General features: G+C 39.8%; 1 protein-coding gene across 1 annotated transcript; it reads right to left on the bottom strand.

The window, feature by feature from the left end:
• Positions 1-817: 817 nt before the first annotated feature.
• On the bottom strand, positions 818-18,477 carry eloa (elongin A). The gene is made up of 12 exons (XM_084739463.1): positions 18,342-18,477; positions 15,075-15,131; positions 14,484-14,596; positions 11,927-12,528; positions 9,886-10,217; positions 6,488-6,599; positions 3,864-4,016; positions 3,384-3,481; positions 1,799-1,979; positions 1,516-1,648; positions 1,024-1,184; positions 818-917 (listed from the first exon to the last, which is right to left on the bottom strand). The coding sequence occupies exons 1-12, from the start codon at positions 18,411-18,413 to the stop codon at positions 856-858; spliced, it is 2,076 nt and encodes a 691-aa protein (XP_084595589.1). The 5' UTR covers positions 18,414-18,477; the 3' UTR covers positions 818-855.
• Positions 18,478-18,536: the final 59 nt, after the last annotated feature.

Here is an 18,536-nt window from a genome sequence, read left to right as displayed (position 1 = left end):
TATTTTGCCAATGAGGTTTGGTTGGTTTGGGTTTGGTTGAGCGATATTTGACTTAAAAAACTGCAGTGTCCAGTTGGAAAAGGTTGTCTGGTAAAGAAATAAGATAGGTAAAGAAATTAAGATATTCTAAATATAGTGTATGCTTAAACTGAAAATGATTTTTTTTTTTTTTTTTTTTTTTTTGGCTTCCTAAAGCTTCCGACACCAGTACTCCTGCTGCTTCTCCAGACCACCGCTTCAAATAATCCAAACTATCCCTTTAACCCTTTTTTTTGTACATAAAAACAAACAAAATATGTGTGTTAATAATTTGTGAGCTTCAGAGTGGGGTGCTCATAGGTGGATTTCATTACCTTTGGACAGAGCAATGCTAGCTGTTTCCCCCCGTTTACAGTCTTTATGCTAAGCTAAGCTAACCAGCCGGTAGCTCTAGCTTCACATAGTGCAGAGACATGAATAGGAAAGCAAATAAGCGTATTTCCCAAATGGTCAAGCTATTCCTTTTAAAATGTCTGCTACAAAACAAGAAAAGTAACAGATTTTCTGTGTGTGTGTGTGTGTGTGCACGCGCGTGTGTGTGTCCATCTTTCATGATTTAAATACTCATTTAAAGACCCCCAAAAGAAATGCCACCACTTAAATAAAATAACAAAAAGAACAACCATTGTTCCACCAATACTGAAAAGTTAATTTGATATGTTTGTTGGGTAGAGATGAAGGTGTGTGTGTGTATGTGTGTGTGTATGTGTGTGTATGTGTGTGTGTGCAGGTTTGTAGGGGTCTGCAGTAAAATGTTTCTAAACTTAAATTAAAAACACAGTTGGAATTCATCAAGTACATTCAGTCTCTTTCACACTATCGGCGGGAGAATCTGTTCTTGAAAGCTTTGATAGTTTTGGCCATCATGGGGGCGATTTCTGCCAGAGGAGGAAGAACACAAAAACAAAATCGTTTCATCAGATCAGATTTAAGGGAACTCAAATATAATTCTCGTTCTTTTAAGGATCCTGAACACAAACTTACTTTTGACCTGTGGCTTGTCCCGGGCGGCATGTCCTCCTCCAACTCCTCCTCCTCCTCCACCTCCACCTGGTGCTGAGAAGCGAGATGAGCTGGGAGGGTTATGCTGGGAGGAAGAGGAGCGGCTTGACTCACTAGAGTAGTCTGTAGTAGCTGGTCTTATTCTGAAAGGACACAGGAAGAGACAAAAGGTCAGTGACTGGCTGAGCCTGAAATCCCCAAAGTAAAGTGCAAAAATTGATTATTTTACTTTGGAAATTCTATTCAGGCAACAACAACTACTTTGATTTTTTTCACTGGTTAAACACTTCATTATTTTTTCAATTAAATGATCCATCATTTAGCTTATAAAATGTAAACAAAATCATTAAAAAATTCCCTCCACAATTTACCAAAAACAAGTAGATAAATAATGATGTCTGTAGACAGACTGAGGCTCCTGCTGTGTTGTGAAAGTTAAGACGGTGTCAACAGGTGAGACAGCGGATTACTGACTTGATGGGAGCTGATGCCGTGGTGGAGGCGGACGTGGACAAACCACTCGTGGTGCCGAACTTCTCCTGTCTGCGGCGGACGTCACGGGGCGGTTTGGCGACAGAATTCACAAACGCCATCTTCACCTGCCGCCCTGTCAGGACAAACACAGCACTCTGAAACACCAACACTCACAGACCTGAATACAAAAACTACCATTCAGCATCGATGTTTGTCACCCTGAACGTCACACTTTCATTATTTTAGATCCAATAATTGAGTCGGTAAAAGTTTCTCTGTCTACCTTTTGGTTTGTTGGCGTGAGCAGAGGAGATGTTCTGCGTGAGCAGCCTCAGTCGCTCCTCGCGCTCGTCGTGCAGCCTCAGATACATCTCCCTCCACGACTCGTACTCCTGAGGAGACTCTCGCTTGAAGTCCCGCTGACAGTGACGCATCCAGAGGTCGTCAGAGTCCTCCGTGAACCACTGAAAGAAGAAGGACCAACCATCAGTCCTCTCAGACTCTAGACTCATTTCACTCGTCAATCTATTGTTTGTTCGCTCCATCAGATGCTTGTTTGCTTTACTTTATGATGCACATGTGCACTGAGGGTGAAGATAACACCACATACTCCTGTTCTGACTGTACAAACATGCAGTTTTTACATCTGTGTGACCCCCTTTCCGCACTGAACAGAAAAGACGATGGATGGTGGGTATTTTAATGTCATGTAAAACCATCATTGTTATTTTGGCTGAGAATTTGTCACTGAAAACAGTAAAACTCAACACAGAGAATTTATCATAAAAAACTATCATAACAGGAGTGTGTCTGCTGCTCTTTGAGGGGAAAAGAAGTCGTTTAATTGGTCAGGTGTAGCGCTCCCACTTCCTCAGACACCCTGAGGAAGTGCTAATATATCCAAGTGTATTTTTATAATCTATTAGCACATTATTATCATTTAAGACTTATTTTTAACCTTCCACTTGACTGGTTCAAATTATGTTTTTACACCTCACCTTACCCACAGATGAAGGCCTATTTATTCACTTTTAAAATAACTTTCTTCTTTGGTGAACGAGAATCAAACTTTCCAACCTTGAGACCTAATAAATATAGAGGATTCTGAAACTAAAGCAGAGGGTCTCGGGATTTCATCAACTTTGTTTCCTGCATTCTGGTGACTTCTAAAGAATAAAACTAACAAAAGCTGCGCTTAGAAAAAAGGTGCCCATCTCCTTTAAAACTTTACACGAGAAACAGGATATGTTCTTTCCAGGCCGTCTAAAATTTGCTTCGGTATTTCTTTCTCTTTCTTACTCTGCATTTCTCTCTGTCTCTCACTCACTGAGGAAGACGAGGCTCGAGCATGGATGTTTTAAAGGAGGTCTGGATACAGCTGGTACGAGCAGCTCTCTGCCGTGTCACGAAACACAATGTGGTGCAGCTGTATTGTTGTCTGGGTGGAAACAGTAGACTTTTAGAGTTGTAGTGGCTCTATATGCTGTACAGTGCCAGAAATTTGTCATAAGTCAGGAGAAATATGGGGGAATCGTGACTCTGGGAGGAATCTGGGAGAGGACAATGAAAAGCTAGAGTCTTCTGGGAACATCTGGAGGGTTGGCAAGTACGAGAACATGTGTTGTTTTCTGCACAGACCTTTTATAGAGAAACAAGCTGTGACAGGAACAGTCAGAATCAAAAAAATAATCCACGAGTGGCTTTTTTTCTTTTGAGTAAATCTGGAGAAGCAGAGGAGGGGTTTATGGCACAACGTCAAGTGTCCTTATTAAATCAAAAAGATGCAACACCCAGATACTCTACACACTCATACTCACAGGTATAGAAATACAAACTTGTGTGTGTGTGTGTGTGTGTGTGTGTGTTACCTGGTTGCTCTGCTCGATGCGGTACAGCTGCTCTGGCGTGCATCGCTCCAACACCGGCTCCAGGATCTCAAACGGCACACCACCCACCTCAGCGATGGCTGAAAGAGCACAGACGCAGCCAACAGTCACATCTGTGCAGTTATGTTCATTTGTTTTAACCACTTCATTATAACAGATGGGTGGGAAGTGACCACAGACGAGTGGCACATATTGGCTCTTAGTCGGGTGATTAAGTATGTTTCTGTTTATCTTTTATCCTTTGTGGTGAGCCCTGCCCTTCTTTTAATCCACTTCACATGAAGTTCATCTGAGTGGCATTTAATTTAGAATAAAATAACACTGTGAACACATTTTAGTGGTTATTTTATGGTAAACAAGCTTGTGGCAACACTGTGGGCCTCTACAGACACTCTAGTGACACCTGCTGGGAGAAACTTTGATCTATCTGAAAATGAAATAATACACAGCAGCTCCACTCACAGTCGATGTTGTTCTGCAGCACACGGATGCACTGCTCGTACAAAGTCATCATCCTGGGCAGGTATGAGGTCTTCGATCCTGAGTAGACCACCATCTTAGAGTTGAATCTCTTCCCTGTGAAGCCAGCGTCCTCCTCGTCATTGCAGACAGGAACTGAAAGTACGGAAGGGAGTGAAAGTCAGGCAGGGTGACACAGGGCAGGACAGGATGAACATTTACAGATATGCTGACACTGAAAAGAAAAGAAATAACTGGTTTACAATTTGCGTGAATGCACAAGGCTACAATTTTTTTTTACACCCAAAGTATGTTTAAGTCTGAGCGAGCCAAAAGCCTCAAGCTGTTCAGTGACAGCTCTGTGTCGGGAGATAAAAATATTTGTCACTGAAGTGACCAAAGCAACTGGTCAAGTTTCAGCTTCCTCTGCCAAGGACAAGGACAGACTGCAGCGTATCATTCACCACACCAAGACAGTGATCGGCTGCAATCTGCTCTCCCTCCAGGACCTGCACGCCTCCTGGACCCTGAGGCGTTAGCTCTGGTTTTATTGCTGACATTATGTGGTATTTTTTCCCCAGACACCTGCTGCTCATGTTAGTTTTGTTTAGTTTGGGTTTACTCAACCAAGGGGTCAGAGAGGTTTTGTTTGTTATTTTGGCCTTGGTTCTCCCTAAAAGAGCTCTTCTGTGAAGCAATAAAATTGCTCTGCTTTGCTTTTGCACAGTCATTGCTCCAAACGGATGCAGGATGCACAGGGCAGCCATGATGCACATGGATCTGTACGCAAACGTGTAGGTGAAAGCAAGTATATCTGTGGCCTGTCACACCCCTAAACCAGGGTGGAGCAGCAAATGAATACTGTGAACTTCACACATTCCTGCATAAACCTGTTTAGTTCTGCCATTTATTTAAATCACATATATTGTTATCATATTGTACATATTGTTTCTAGAATATAATTTAGATTTTCATATGTTAATGTCAATTTTCTATTTTCTATTTATGCCTTTTTTGATTTGTAGTCCTTGCTTCCATCTGGGGTTGAATGATGATAATGCAAAAAGAAAAAAAAAAACACAATGCAATAACTGACAGATATCGCAATTTTCATTATGAGTCAGCATTCAGTGGGAATGGTAATTTTGTATTTTCATTGTACTGGAAAAATAAATATGATGATGATGATGATTTTACATGAAAACACTTTGATTTTTGCCAGGCTCTGTACCAAACAAGCACATTCACTCTCGTCTGGAGAATATGATTTGGAGGCTGGGGCTTGAAGCCTCTGCCATTTGTTTTTTTCACATGGACATATTGCAGTTTCAATAATATCTGGATTGATTGTTCAGCCATATTTTGATTTTTACTCATATTTTCTCCCACTACATTCGGTGTTATGCAACAGAGCAAACCCCCTTACGTGTGAAAACCTGATTCTGATTCTGGAAATCAAAAATGCAGCTTCAGTCACTTTCTACACATGGGCTCACTCAGCACATTTACATGCACATAAAACAGAAACCAGGTTACACAGGTCTACTTGAGCAACCCAGTTACAATAAATACTCTCAAAGGAAGTCAGTAGTCAGATTTCCCTCCAACACCTGACCGTTTCAGGAAGCATAGTTTGCTTATTTCACATGTATTTATAGGGATTTTAGGGTTAGTCTCTGTATGGATTCTTCCTCTGTGCAATATCTTTAACTGATCCACTCACCAAATTACACAGGTTCCATATCTGATTGATTAGACCTATTTTTAAATGATGAAAAGCACTGCTAACTTGGTGACAGACACATTGCATTTCCTGTTATTTCTTCTTCTAAAAGCATCCTGCAGGTTCGCTAGTGGAAAGGTTTTAATGTGAAGCAGCAGCAGTAAGAATGTTTGCATTGGCAGTAACTTTACACAGCTCCAAGTGATCAGTAAAACAGGACCAATACATCAGTGTGCAAACAGGAACCAAGAAACAAAACACCAGAGATGTGATCTTTTACATGATGTTTAAAGTTACAATATGTAACATTTTCTTTTTAAAATGTCTAAAAATGACCCCTTAAAACATATTTATTAATTGTCTTTATTATTATTTTGTGTTTTTTAATATTTGTTTATTTGTTTATCTTAACTATGATTAATTTACAGAACTTGTATACTTACTTTAATTGTTTACCTGTCTTCTTGGTATAAGTTAAGTTGTATAACCTCTGAATGATATCACGGTTGAGGAGACTTCTACGAGTCAAAATGTGCCTATATAGCAAATTGTCAAGGCTGTATGAACAAAAAATTCAGAAAAAAAACATTAGACCTGTTATATATTTTGTTGAGATGAAATCAGGTTATTGGAGAACAGCAACCAGTTAATTAAATACATGTAAACACAACACACTGCATGTCAGTCAGAACCCTACAGAAGTCCATACATGACTACAGCGCTGTCAAAATATAGAAAAATATGGAGGAAATATTAATGAAAAGTTAAACTGTTTGTGTCTGGAATGCTAGACATTCGCAGTATGAGGATCATGTTTACATCTGCTTGATGGTTATCGAGGTTTAGGAGAAGGAACTGTGATGTCTCATAAATAAGGAGGTGAATATTAAGGTGAGGACGTTACCTTTCCGTCTCTGAGGGGACAGCGGTGTGACGTCGATGGAGGGCAGAGGTCTGTAATTGGGCTGAATCGCTGGCAGAGGGATTTCAGGAAGAGTCGGAACGGCCTCGACCACCTGCAGACGACGATAACATCAACATCAACAAGCAGGAACTTTTCAAAATAAGACTTTTGTATGCAATCAATAATAAGTGAAAAGTTTGCGGGAGGACAAAAACAGTCAAATTACACAATAGGTTAAAGAAACAGTACAACATTTTGGGAAATATGCTTGTTGCTTTCTTTCCGGCAGCCACATAAAACGACTGGTATCACTCTGTTAAGCTACAGTCAGGAGACAGTTAGCTTAGCATTAAACACTGAGAGAATGAAGCTAAGCTAAACAGCTAGTCTGATTTTATAGGCGTTTGTTTTTTACCTTTGTATAGAGCCAGGGGTACAAGTTCTCCATTTACACTGACAAATTATTAAATGAGTCTGTTGTAAATGCTAGAGACCTGCAGGTTCCTGCTTTTCTCTGAAGTATCTTGACAGTGAAAAATAAGCTACTGTTGCTAGGAAACAAACACAATTCTACAAAATGAAATCACATCTTTGGTTCCTGGAGAGACAAAGCCATGAGCTCAGGGGTCAATTAAGTCTTAGAATACTTAAAAAAAAAATTGTCAGGGCTTCGATTTACAAACATGCTGTGGATTAATTTGCCATATCAGGAAAAATCTAAAGCAAAGGCCTTTATGAACTCCATCTGCTGATAAAGACTCTGAAGTGCAGCTGAAAGCAAGCAAATGGTAAAAACTGTAACGTATTGTAAGTTTCAAAGATATCAGGAACCCTCTCTACTACAGATGCAATTGTTGAACTCATGAATGCATCCTATTGATAAGATTTTATTAACACCAATGCTAACATCAGTTCTTTATCAATTTTATGTGTGGAGAAAAAGTAGGTTTTCAGTGTCAGTGCATGTGAACAGTCTAGAAACGGTCAAGAAAATGCTCTCCACCAGCGGTGCGAGCATGAGTTTGACCTAATCAATAAAAGGAACTGATAAGCTCCGAGCCTTACGATTCTGATGGATCAGACAATTTGATCCACCTCCCTGCCTGTCTCAGACCTTGTTTCTTAAGAAACCCAAACTGTTTTGTCCTTTGTCTTGCCATAACTAAATTTAAAAAAAAGAAAAGAAATCCTAACTCAACACAGAACTGCCTGTATCCATGACAACGGCTGTCTCACTTCACATATCACTGGCGAGCTAGCTCGCTCTAATGGAGAAGAAAAGACTGCCGTTGAATTTTGATGAGTCTGAGGTATTAATCGTGTCAGTACAGGAGAGGAAACCCCGCCTTTCTGGGAAGTTCTCTTCCACATCATTGGTCCAGGATAAAGACGTGAACTGCAGATGCCGTCACGTCAGTATGTGGAGTTTTGAGGACTGTGTATGTAACACGCTGCTCAAATTCATAATTGATTATCTTAGCAGTCCATATATACCCATTAACACACGGTCCACGAGATTTAAAGCGCCATCATACCGTTTGAGAAGCTGTTCAGCCTAGAGCTGCAACGATTTACCGGTTAATTGATTATTAATCAATTATTCCATTGATCATCAGCTATTTTGATGATTGATTAATCACTTTGAGCAATTTTTTAAAAAGAAAAATCTTAAAAGTGATTATCTTCTGGTTTCTTCACTCCTCTCTGACAGTAAACTGAATACCTTTGGATTGTGGACAAAACAAGACATTTGAGGACGTGTTGAGGTCAGTATTTTTCGCCACTTTCTGACATTTTAAAACAAACAACTATTAACCAATTAATCAAGAAAATAATCAACTACAAAAATAATTGTTAGTTTCAGCCCCAGTTCACTCAGAATATCTTGTTCATGTTGTTTCTTATCTTCACTGTCGTTTCCATACAGACCGAACAACAGTGCTGTCCTGTTTTGTGACAGTTATTTTGAATTTAGGACAGACTCTATGCCATCTTTATTTAGGACTGCTATGAAACATGGTACTGTAGTACCAAAACTCCTTAACGTTACCCTAAACTGAGATAAGACGTTTTCTGTAATGAGGGCCCTGTTTCTTTTTTACACATCTAGTGGTTACGGATCAGTGTTATCATTTATTAGGAGTTATTTCATGGCTTCGTTAAATTCTTGATTCTGATTGGTCAATTACAGCATTCTAAGGTCTGTTATTTCTGAGCAGATCGTTGCTATGAATAACAAATGGTTGCTATGAAGAACAGACCATTGCTATGGACACAGTTCTGATCATAGACTCTGGAGGAGCAATAAAATAATTTTTAATTATTTAATTTTATTATATGATACTACTACTACAACTACTACTAATAATAATAACAATCATTAGTGTCATTTTTTTGTGGTTAGTTCTTATAAGCAGGATAATGTAAAGTGAGCAGGTCATTTTTGTGGAAAAAAAAACAGCCTTCAGAATGACCTGCATCACCCTGTCAGGGTTTAGTTCACAAGAATGAGCTGCTAAGTCCCATTTTCACTCTATTTTAGGTCCGTCTCTACCAGCTCCTGAGGGACGTAGTGGAGCATTTAGCCACTGAATGTTCCACTATGTTCACCAGCAAGTCCTCAACTGTGTTCGTCTGCTGTTTGGTGCTGAGCAAGTAGTGTTCAGTGGGTTTTTAGAGGTTCTTCACTGTAAAAAGCTGGCTCTCGTGTGGCTCAAAACAACAGTTTAAGAGCAGTGAGATTGAACCAAAACAGTAAGATTACAGCCAGACAGCTAAACAATGAACTGAAACTCACTAAAAAGCTCCATAAAGCCAAGTGGAGCTGCAGATTCAGGCGATCATTCTTTGTAGGCTCGACACCATGAACCTTTCACAGTCATTTTTAAAAATATAGATTATAAACGGTTTAACTTTCACACTCAAAAGTATATGTGGATTATTACTTATAATTCTGCAAGGAAATTTCTTACAACTTATCTCTAATTTATGCACAAAAGCCACAACAAAGTTTTTAATCTTTGCAGGACAAAGCAAGCCTTGAGCAGAATGACATTTTTTTTTTTTTAGGTACCTTGAACTGCGACATGATTTCAATTAGATGCACAGACCTACAGACTTATCAATACCAGTATCTGAGTTTTATAAAATCCTGAAATCGGCCCTCAGTTCAATACCAAATAAGTTGATTTCTAGGTCGTACAATGTTCTTCTTTCATGCTAATAAAGAAAACACCTTGTACATTAAAGGGCAGCGTGAAAAGAAGCAGAAATAGGGATTTCTGTGGTGGTTTTGGGAGGAAATTTGCAGCTTTCAGTGGTATAGAGATATCATAAAGGATAATCTGTAAATTTATCTGGTTAAGTCTGGATAACTCTCCCTCTGCTGCTGTTCTTACCCTCTTGCGTTTTTCTGACGTCGCTGCAGCTGAACTGGAGCCTGAATGCGGCCTCTTGCTGCTCTGAGTACCGTTAGCTTTGCTCGCTTTGGAGGAAGAGGAGGAGGAGGAGGGTGCAGATGGAGGGGTGCGTGTGTGATGGGAGGACGACACAGAGGATGAGGAGTGAGACGGTCGACTGTGTGACGAGGATGATGACGACGATGGCTTCTTCTTCTTCTTGACGGACGTCGGGGCGTCGTACGTGAGGAAAGACTCGAAGGACATGGTGGGAGTCTCGAAGTCCTCTTCCTCCTCCTTGGGTGGAGAGTCCTTCGGCACCCGCGGTCGCCCTGGAAACACAGAGGGAGACGGGAACATCTGAGGATGCAGTGGATCATGGGAATTTTTTTGACACCTTCATCCAAAGTGAATAACAACCACCAGAAACTGAAAGATGGCGAAACCTTTCACACAGATTTGAGCTTGTTGGCAGGTTCAAACTAACGATTAATCTGACAATTATTTTTCTAGATTTTTAGTTTTGTTTATAAAATGTCATATAAATGATGAAAAATGTTCAGCACAAATTCCCAGAGCCCAATGTGACATCTTCAAATTTTGTGGTTGTCTGAAAAATAAAAATTTAGGATTTGTCAAAGATTAAAAGATTTTCCAGGTCATATTTGACATCTAAACTTCTTTCTCCATTTGGAATTCTGAAATAAAACAGCTTGAGTTTTTGTGATCAGCTTCTTAAGGACAGAAAGATCCCTCGCTGTTGTTTAAGGAACTGTTTGAAATTTGCTAATAACTTACAGTTTGTTGTTTTCCGTCAGCAGAGTTACTGACAGGTCGTTAACTGCAGTATCTCAATCAGACGGTACAGGATGTTGCTCTCTGTTGTGGCCTTGTTTTGTGCACTGATAAAACAGAAACATCTTTTCTGGTGCACAGAGCTGCAAGACAACTACTCATCTAATAAACACATGATGATTTGGGCTTCCACAATAATTAAAACCTGATGAAATACAATTGTTCATATTTAAACTAAACAATCACAACCTTTGTTGCAAGCCAGCTGTAATTAACTGATCTCTGCTGAATTCTCTATTTACTGATAAATCCTTTTAAATGCTCATTGAGTACAGTTTTATCCATCATTATCTTTAAGAAAACACAATGATGTGTCACTCCATGTCTTGGCCTGCCTGTAACTTGAGTGAGCATTGTTTTAGTCAGGACCAGGAAGAAGCAGGAAATGGCTCTTGCTTTAAACCTTTGATATCCTTTATTAGACACAAACTGTGCAAACACACATGGACGCCTCAGCAATGGAGCAAACAGAGGAATACTCTGACCATAAAGCTTGGGGGAGAAAACGTGTGTTTTTTTCATCCCCATGTTTTTATTTTACATTATTAAATATTTGAGCTACACTGAAGCGAAGTTTTTTCCACCATGGCAAAAAAACAGACACTAAAGAAACAAGACATTCAGCAGTCAGTCATCTTGCAGGCGTGCTCTCTCCAGCAACAAACAGGAAGCAGTTACTTTGGTAAAGGCTGAAATTACTAAAATACATGCATGATGGACAGGGGCTGGTGAGGGGTTAAGAAGACGAAATCCAAAATGTAACATTTGTACCTAAGTACAGTTTTATCTTGATGGATTATATTGATGCCGAATTGTCAAGAAGACTGTCAACATATGACGCCTTTTATCTTGTGTTTGTAGAGTTGTTTGTTTTTACACACATGTAAGGAATTGTTAAAATGTTATATTTCTTCAAGGGAGTCTGGTGTAATATTTTCTCTGTAGAGGGCAGGGAAGTTTAAACGGCTAATATATACATATATATATATGTATATATGATTTATATATGATTTATATATGATTTTTTACGAGTCATAAACAAACACTTACCCATTCAGGAAACAGCATTAATTTTAACTCTAATTAACATGAAACAGGCAAACTAAAACAGTTATGATTTATTACAGTAAATATATTACAGATTTCTCCTTTAGTTATAACTCTGCATCCATGTGAACACACTCACCCTCATCTCCTCCTTTCTTCTTCTCTTCCCTCTTGCTCTCATGTGTGGTGGACTTCCTGCTGTGCTTTGCAGACTTCTGTACTGGACTCTGCTGTCTGTCTCTGTCTGCACTGCGTTTCTTTCCTTCACCACCACCACCACCACCTCCTCCTCCACCTCCTCCTCCTCCTCCTCGATCACTACTCATCTGTGCATGGCGTTGCCGCCGTTCCTCATCTCTGTCCCTGTTTCTGTCGCCGTGGGAACTGTGATGATGGTTTTTGCTGGGTTCTTTGTTTGGTTTGGCGTGGCGGACGTCTTTGCGAGGAGGAGGAGGGGGACTAGGCTCAGGCTCGGGCTCGGGGCTCTCGTACTCGTCCGACTGGTAGCCTCCTCGCTGTGGAGGGCTGTACTGCTCATGCTGAGGAGGCGAAGGCGAGTAGTTTGTGTGATAGCCTGTCTCTTCCTCCTCCTCCTCTTCCTCCTCCTCTTCCATGTAGGAGGGCTCTTCGTCAGGGGAAGGCTCCCGGGTGCGTCTGTGGCCTCCTCCACCACCACCTGCCTCTGGGCCTCGAGAGTGTGTGTGTGACCGCGACGCCTCTTTGACGTGGCTGTTGGTTGGTCTGTGGTCAAGAGACAACAATGGTGAAACACACTGGGGCACATTGAACCTCATATACAGTCCTTCAACAGTACTTTCATAGTTAATAATATACTTTTATACTAATATTCTGTGAGACAAATCAATTGTATTGTTTATTGTGTTTCAGTAGAATTGTATATGATGTTATTATTTTTAAAATTTCTGTTGTCTAAATCACTTATTACTAGCAATTTCTAATTAAAAACCAACAGTGAGTTTTATGCAGGTTTTTTTTTTCCATACTGTGCAGCTCTAACTGGCACTGTTTCCTTCTGCTGAGCATTCCCATCCAAACAGATGTTAAATGATGTGAAATGAAATTAATCAAGACCCTGGTTCCTTTATGTCTATAATGAATTTGAATACTAGTAAATTGCATGACAGAAAGAGAGAGAGCTCGTAAACTACTAGATATGTTGATCTTTTCAGGCCTGTGAGAAGCTTTAAAATAAAACAGGGGAAAAAAGTTACCATCCAGTAAACAATTTCATAAAGTGGCCCGGGTATCAAAATTTATTTTTTTAAACCTGGCCCACTATTTTCCCCCCATTATGATTTTCTCAAAGTCATTTTAGAGTAACTGTTTGATTTTATCGCTACAAAATTGGTGCATAAAAGTTAAAGCTTTTTATTTCACATTTAGGAAGCTGCGCCTAATGCTGCGATCCATTGTACTCAGAACTCAGTAAAAAAAACAACCTCCGACATGATAGTGCAATGGAACAGTTGGAAACTCAGGTTGGATGGATCTTGCCTGAGTTTCTGACTTCTTCATTCATCAACGTAAACACAAATGATGTCACAACAATATGGCGGCGCACGCACAGGCAGCAAGCTACCACTTTCACTGGTGTTTGTGTTGTGAAAGGTTCAGTAACAACTTCGCCATTTCCCAAAGGGCGTCGTGCTGCTCATCTCTATTTTTACTCTGCTGGTCATTTGTTTTTCTCTCTTTGCACGGCTGCATGGACCTCCATCAGGTAAAGAAAGACAGATATCTGTGTAAAAAATGAGTACAGTCTAGGGAGGTTAATGATTAATCAATAATCAGTGTTCAGAATTTGACCAATTAAAAATGTATTAATCAGTAGTCTAGAAACAGCAGTAAATGCTCCTTATCTGACATTGTTCTGTCTGGCGGAGTCATTTACTGAATAAGGGAACTTAAACTTAGATTTAAAAATAATAAAATGATGTGTGTATCTTAGAAATGATTAATGTTTAATTGATTATTAGCATTTTCAACTACAGGTTAAGTGAAAAGCACATAATTTGCAAACCTGCAACCGAATCTGCTACAAAAAAAGCCTACGCTTCGAAACTCAGCATAACCAACTGCATTATCACTATGAAAAACTCGATATGCACATGCAGCAGATCGTCTGTCATCTATCCAACTTTGAATCTCGTCAGGAAACACAGCGGGCACACGACCACATGCTACAAAGACGGAGGCTGTGTGGCAGATAAAAAACCCCCAGCTCCACTCAGCCTATATGAAGCTTCACATCCGTACCTCATGTATTACAGCCATGAGATGCGCCAAAATATATGTTTCTCAACCTCACAAGTTGATCAGGACCAAAGGCGCCGTCAAGAGAGATCAGCTACTGATTATTAGTTTAACTTGAATGCTTCCTGTCTTATCCAGTCTCACAACAGGAACAGCAGCAGCAGCAGCATAAAACTCAGCTTCAGAGTGAATGTGGTCGAGTTTTAGGTACCTGGTGATGATGGACTGCAAGAAGACATTATGTTATTTCAAGGAGCTCCTTGTCTAAAGGTTGGTTGAACATCTGTGTTGTACAGTATATGATCATAGCAGGACCAGACAAACTATGTAGTACACAGAGACACGAGAGCTGAAACTTGAACTCCATGGACTCTACTTCTCACTATTGTTTGCATGTTGAGGCACAGGTATGCAAAACGTACCTGTCTGCAGATTGAGGAACCAGTTTCTTCCATTTGGCTACAAGGCTTTTTGCCACCTCTCCAGCTACTTCATGTTTCCTAAGAGAATTCACAGCCTTCCCCACTCCGGTTTCCTACAAGAGAAGAAAACAAAGTAAAAAAAATGGACACTGATTGCTCGCCTCTGTCATCCAAACTTCCATCCAAATTTTATGTCTGTATGTGTTCATGTGAGCTGCAGAGGGGATTTTACTTTTACAGCTGTTATCATGTCTCTTCAGCTTCAGCAGTCATCTGATTGGTCAGAAACATGTTGAGGCTGTGCTGATAATCGGCATAAATTGCACCTGACAAGAAAGCTCCAACTGAACACACTCGCTGCACACTACAAACACTGTCTTATATTGTTTTTTTAACTGGGGGATTCAGGGATTAAACGCCTTCCCAAACTGGTCCTCCACTGCTGTTGACTGTGCGACTCTGCTGACTCTCCAGCAGGTCACTGGAGCTTGAACAACTTCACTACTGCAGCGTTTACTTTCTTCTTTTTACTGGCAGAGACGCGAGTTTGGAAATCAAGAGGACGTGAGCGATGAATCAGCACATCCTTACCACCAGTATGTCCACAGTCATGGGAAGTTCCCCCAGTCTCTTCAAAGTCTTTAGTAGCTGGAAAAACAAGAGAAAAACAATCATTTAGAAGCCGATTCTGATATTTAAGCAGCCACATTTTCAATATCAGTATTATCACATAGATCGACACAGTGTGGTACCATTACTTTGGCATCACTGAAGATAATCAAAGGACCAGTAGGGAAGATTTAGCGGCATCTCCGGTTGCACTTGCAGATTGAAAACACTTTGTCACACTGTTCCTTTTAGAGCATGTAGGAGAAACCAGTGTTTGTTTTTTTCTGTTCTGGGCTATTGTAGAACAAACTGTGCAAAGACAAGGTTCATGAGTTGAATAATTAATACAGCTACAATATATTATTACATCTACACTAAAATAATAGCTAGAATAAAACAAAATAGCTACACAACAATAATATAACTGTGCATTATAAGAGAACTGAAGCAGATATTTAAAAGTAAGTTACTTTCCACAGAAACTAATGACTTTTATATGCAGTAACTGTCAAAGTAATTCATGCACTTTTGAAAGAAGTAACAACTAACTGTAACTGATCATTTCAGTAACTTGCCCACACTGGTCTCATGCCTGAAGTGCACAGTGCAGTGCTGCTGCCAGAGGAGTGCTGACTAAGATTACAGCATGCACGGTAATAAATTACAAAACACTAGATTTGTGTATATTTCTCTCTTTCCTCCTGACTGTATGAATAGGGCGCCAGATTTGTTGCTTGTCACTTAATACATATACAAAACATCTTAGCAATAAAAAGAGACCAGTGTGGGAGGATGCAGTCTTTCAAAACTTGAAAAAGTACTGTTTGTTACGTCTTATGTCTCACAGGTACTTTGTCACAATACTGCGTCTCACTAACAAACATTGACTACACACTGACAGACAACAGAGGTTATAATCAAAAATTTTGATCAGAATTATTGGTAGAGACATGTCCTTATCTGCCTACCCAAGTCTACACCCTTGCATGCCTGACTGGTTTGTTTACAGGTTTCAATTTCAACACGTTCAGGACGATTTACATGCAATTATCCCCACGTGTGGGCTACACTTGCTCACATTCTTTTGGCATTAAAACTCACTGACTTAGAAAGAAAAAATAATTTAGTGTACACCTGGTTGATTAGAGTTATTGAACTCTTCCTGACCTTTTCGTAAACAGGAATAAACGTGTTTGATTCACACTGGAAAGCAGCAACATTTAAGTGAGAGTCCTGCGTCGGGGAGACTGAGTGATGTCGTGGCCTAATGGAGCAGAGCTGTAGTAAAAACCACTGAGCTGACATTTAACCATTTGTACCCAAATTATTACTCCTGAAAACCGGACTCTGTCTTCCGTTAACCAAAAAAAAACATGTCACACAGATTAAACTGCTTTGTTTTGGGGGGGAGCACAGTTGACGTTACACAGCAGAGAAAGTGAACAAAGGAGAGTTCGGACGTTGTTAAAAAACACCCATCTGCTTTTAAATCTCAACGTTTTCAGAGCAGTGTACTGATGTACAGCTGCAGTTTCGGCTGAAATCCGATAAATCAGTGTAACGTGAAGAGGCCTGGACTGGGTCTAACTGTCAGTACTTTCCACATTAACGTCTGTAAGCTAGCAGGCTAACGGCTACTCTGGCTACTCTGGTTTGGTTATAAAGATATATTATGTCGTGGTTATCGTTATATTTTATTAACCGACAGAGTGTCTGTGAGCGGTTATTACACCGAGCTGACAGATGTTAATATTAGCTAAAAGCCGGGGTTAAAGAAGTACATTATAACAAGTTAAAACCCCTTAATTATCGTGACGTCTCACATGATGCCTTCATAGGCTGTCGGAATTGCTGCCATTCTAAGGTGAGCGCTTACGACTCGTACAAATATGTTTAAGTGTTATCTTAACATGTATCCTTAGTATTAACAGTATTAAGATTAACAACTTTTTTTTTTTTTCAGGAGTCAACACATATCTGTTTGGTTCAACTAAGACTTAATTTTCACACTAATGTAGTAGTGCAGTACGTTCCTTGTGCAAAACAGATACTGAAACCACAGGATGTTTTATTTTCTTCCTTGTTACTACCAGCTATACTGAAAACAAGGGAATATTTTTTAAATAAAATAAAATACCTAGTGATCTCTAATCATATGCATATATAATGCATTGTTTGGCAATAAAGAAGAAACTGAAAAAATGTACTGTGAAATCCCCTTTGTCCCTGTTTGAGTTTTGATTGTTTTTCTACACAGCCATATCTCAAAGATCTGTAATAATATCACAGTTGTACTGCCTTTGTTTATATAATATATTGTAATTAATTAAGATTTCCATTTTAACCTCTAGAAACTTGCGAAAGACATTTGGGAATACTTCTGCATGATTTTCTTTCCTGTGCCATTTGTTTACTTTACAGCTGTAACCATTGCCAACCCATTGCCACAGGTTAATTTGATTTTCTCTACCACTAAACCTTTGACATTTCATTCATTCATTCATTCATTCATTCATTCATTCATTGTCTGTAGCCGCTAATCCTTGGGGGGGTGTAACTTAATATCACACATTTACTCAAATACTGTACTTCACTAGAATTTGGAGGTACTAGTGCTTCACTTGAGTATTATGTTTTTCTGTTACTTTATATTTCTTCAGTTATTAATAACTTTACAGAGTCATAGTATTGATGCAAAATATAAATCAACATCTAAATTATTATAGGGTAAGATAATACTTTACTAATTCCAAAGGAGAACACTAGCTTGCACGATCTAAAATAATATCAGCCACACCATCTGCAAAACTTATGTAGACGTTGAGGCTTCAATAATTACCGTCAAATAATATATAAACAAGTAATAAGTACCTTTACTTTTAGTAATTTGTATGTTGTGATACTAATACGTTTGTGCCTTTACTGAAGTAGGCCTAAAATTTTGAATGCAAGTCTTACTTGAAACACGGTAGACCCGAGTACTTAATCCTCCACTGCTGTTGTTTCAAAACTTCTATAATTTATATTTTGGTCAAAAAAAATCTAATGACTGCCGTTTAACGTGGATGATTTTCAGAAGACGGAGCTCGACAGCGGCCCTCAAACGCAGCATTTAAAAAACGGCTGCGACTTTCGGAGAACTGCCGTGGCTGCCGCTTCGTTTCGGCCGGCGGAGCCAAACCGTCGCATTTCAGGAGACGGGCGGTGCTACACACCAACTCCGTCTGCCTCCACCTGTTCAGTCGTTACCTTTCGAGGCTCCACGTTCTCCAGGAGCCGAGACTGAAGTCTATCCACTGTTTCCAGCAGTTCCTCCGCCATGTCTACTGCTGGTACCCTGTCGCCCGGAAGCTACTTCATCCTGACTGAGGAAAAAGAAAAAGAGGTTCCGCTAGTTTAATGACCGTTACAGAGAGGCACAGGCGTTTAAAAGTCGGTAAAAGA

Source organism: Lutjanus erythropterus, chromosome 16 (genome assembly GCF_056507025.1).
Source record: "Lutjanus erythropterus isolate fLutEry1 chromosome 16, fLutEry1.hap2, whole genome shotgun sequence".
Lineage (NCBI taxonomy): Eukaryota > Metazoa > Chordata > Actinopteri > Lutjaniformes > Lutjanidae > Lutjanus > Lutjanus erythropterus.
This window is presented reverse-complemented; position numbering and strand designations above follow the sequence as displayed.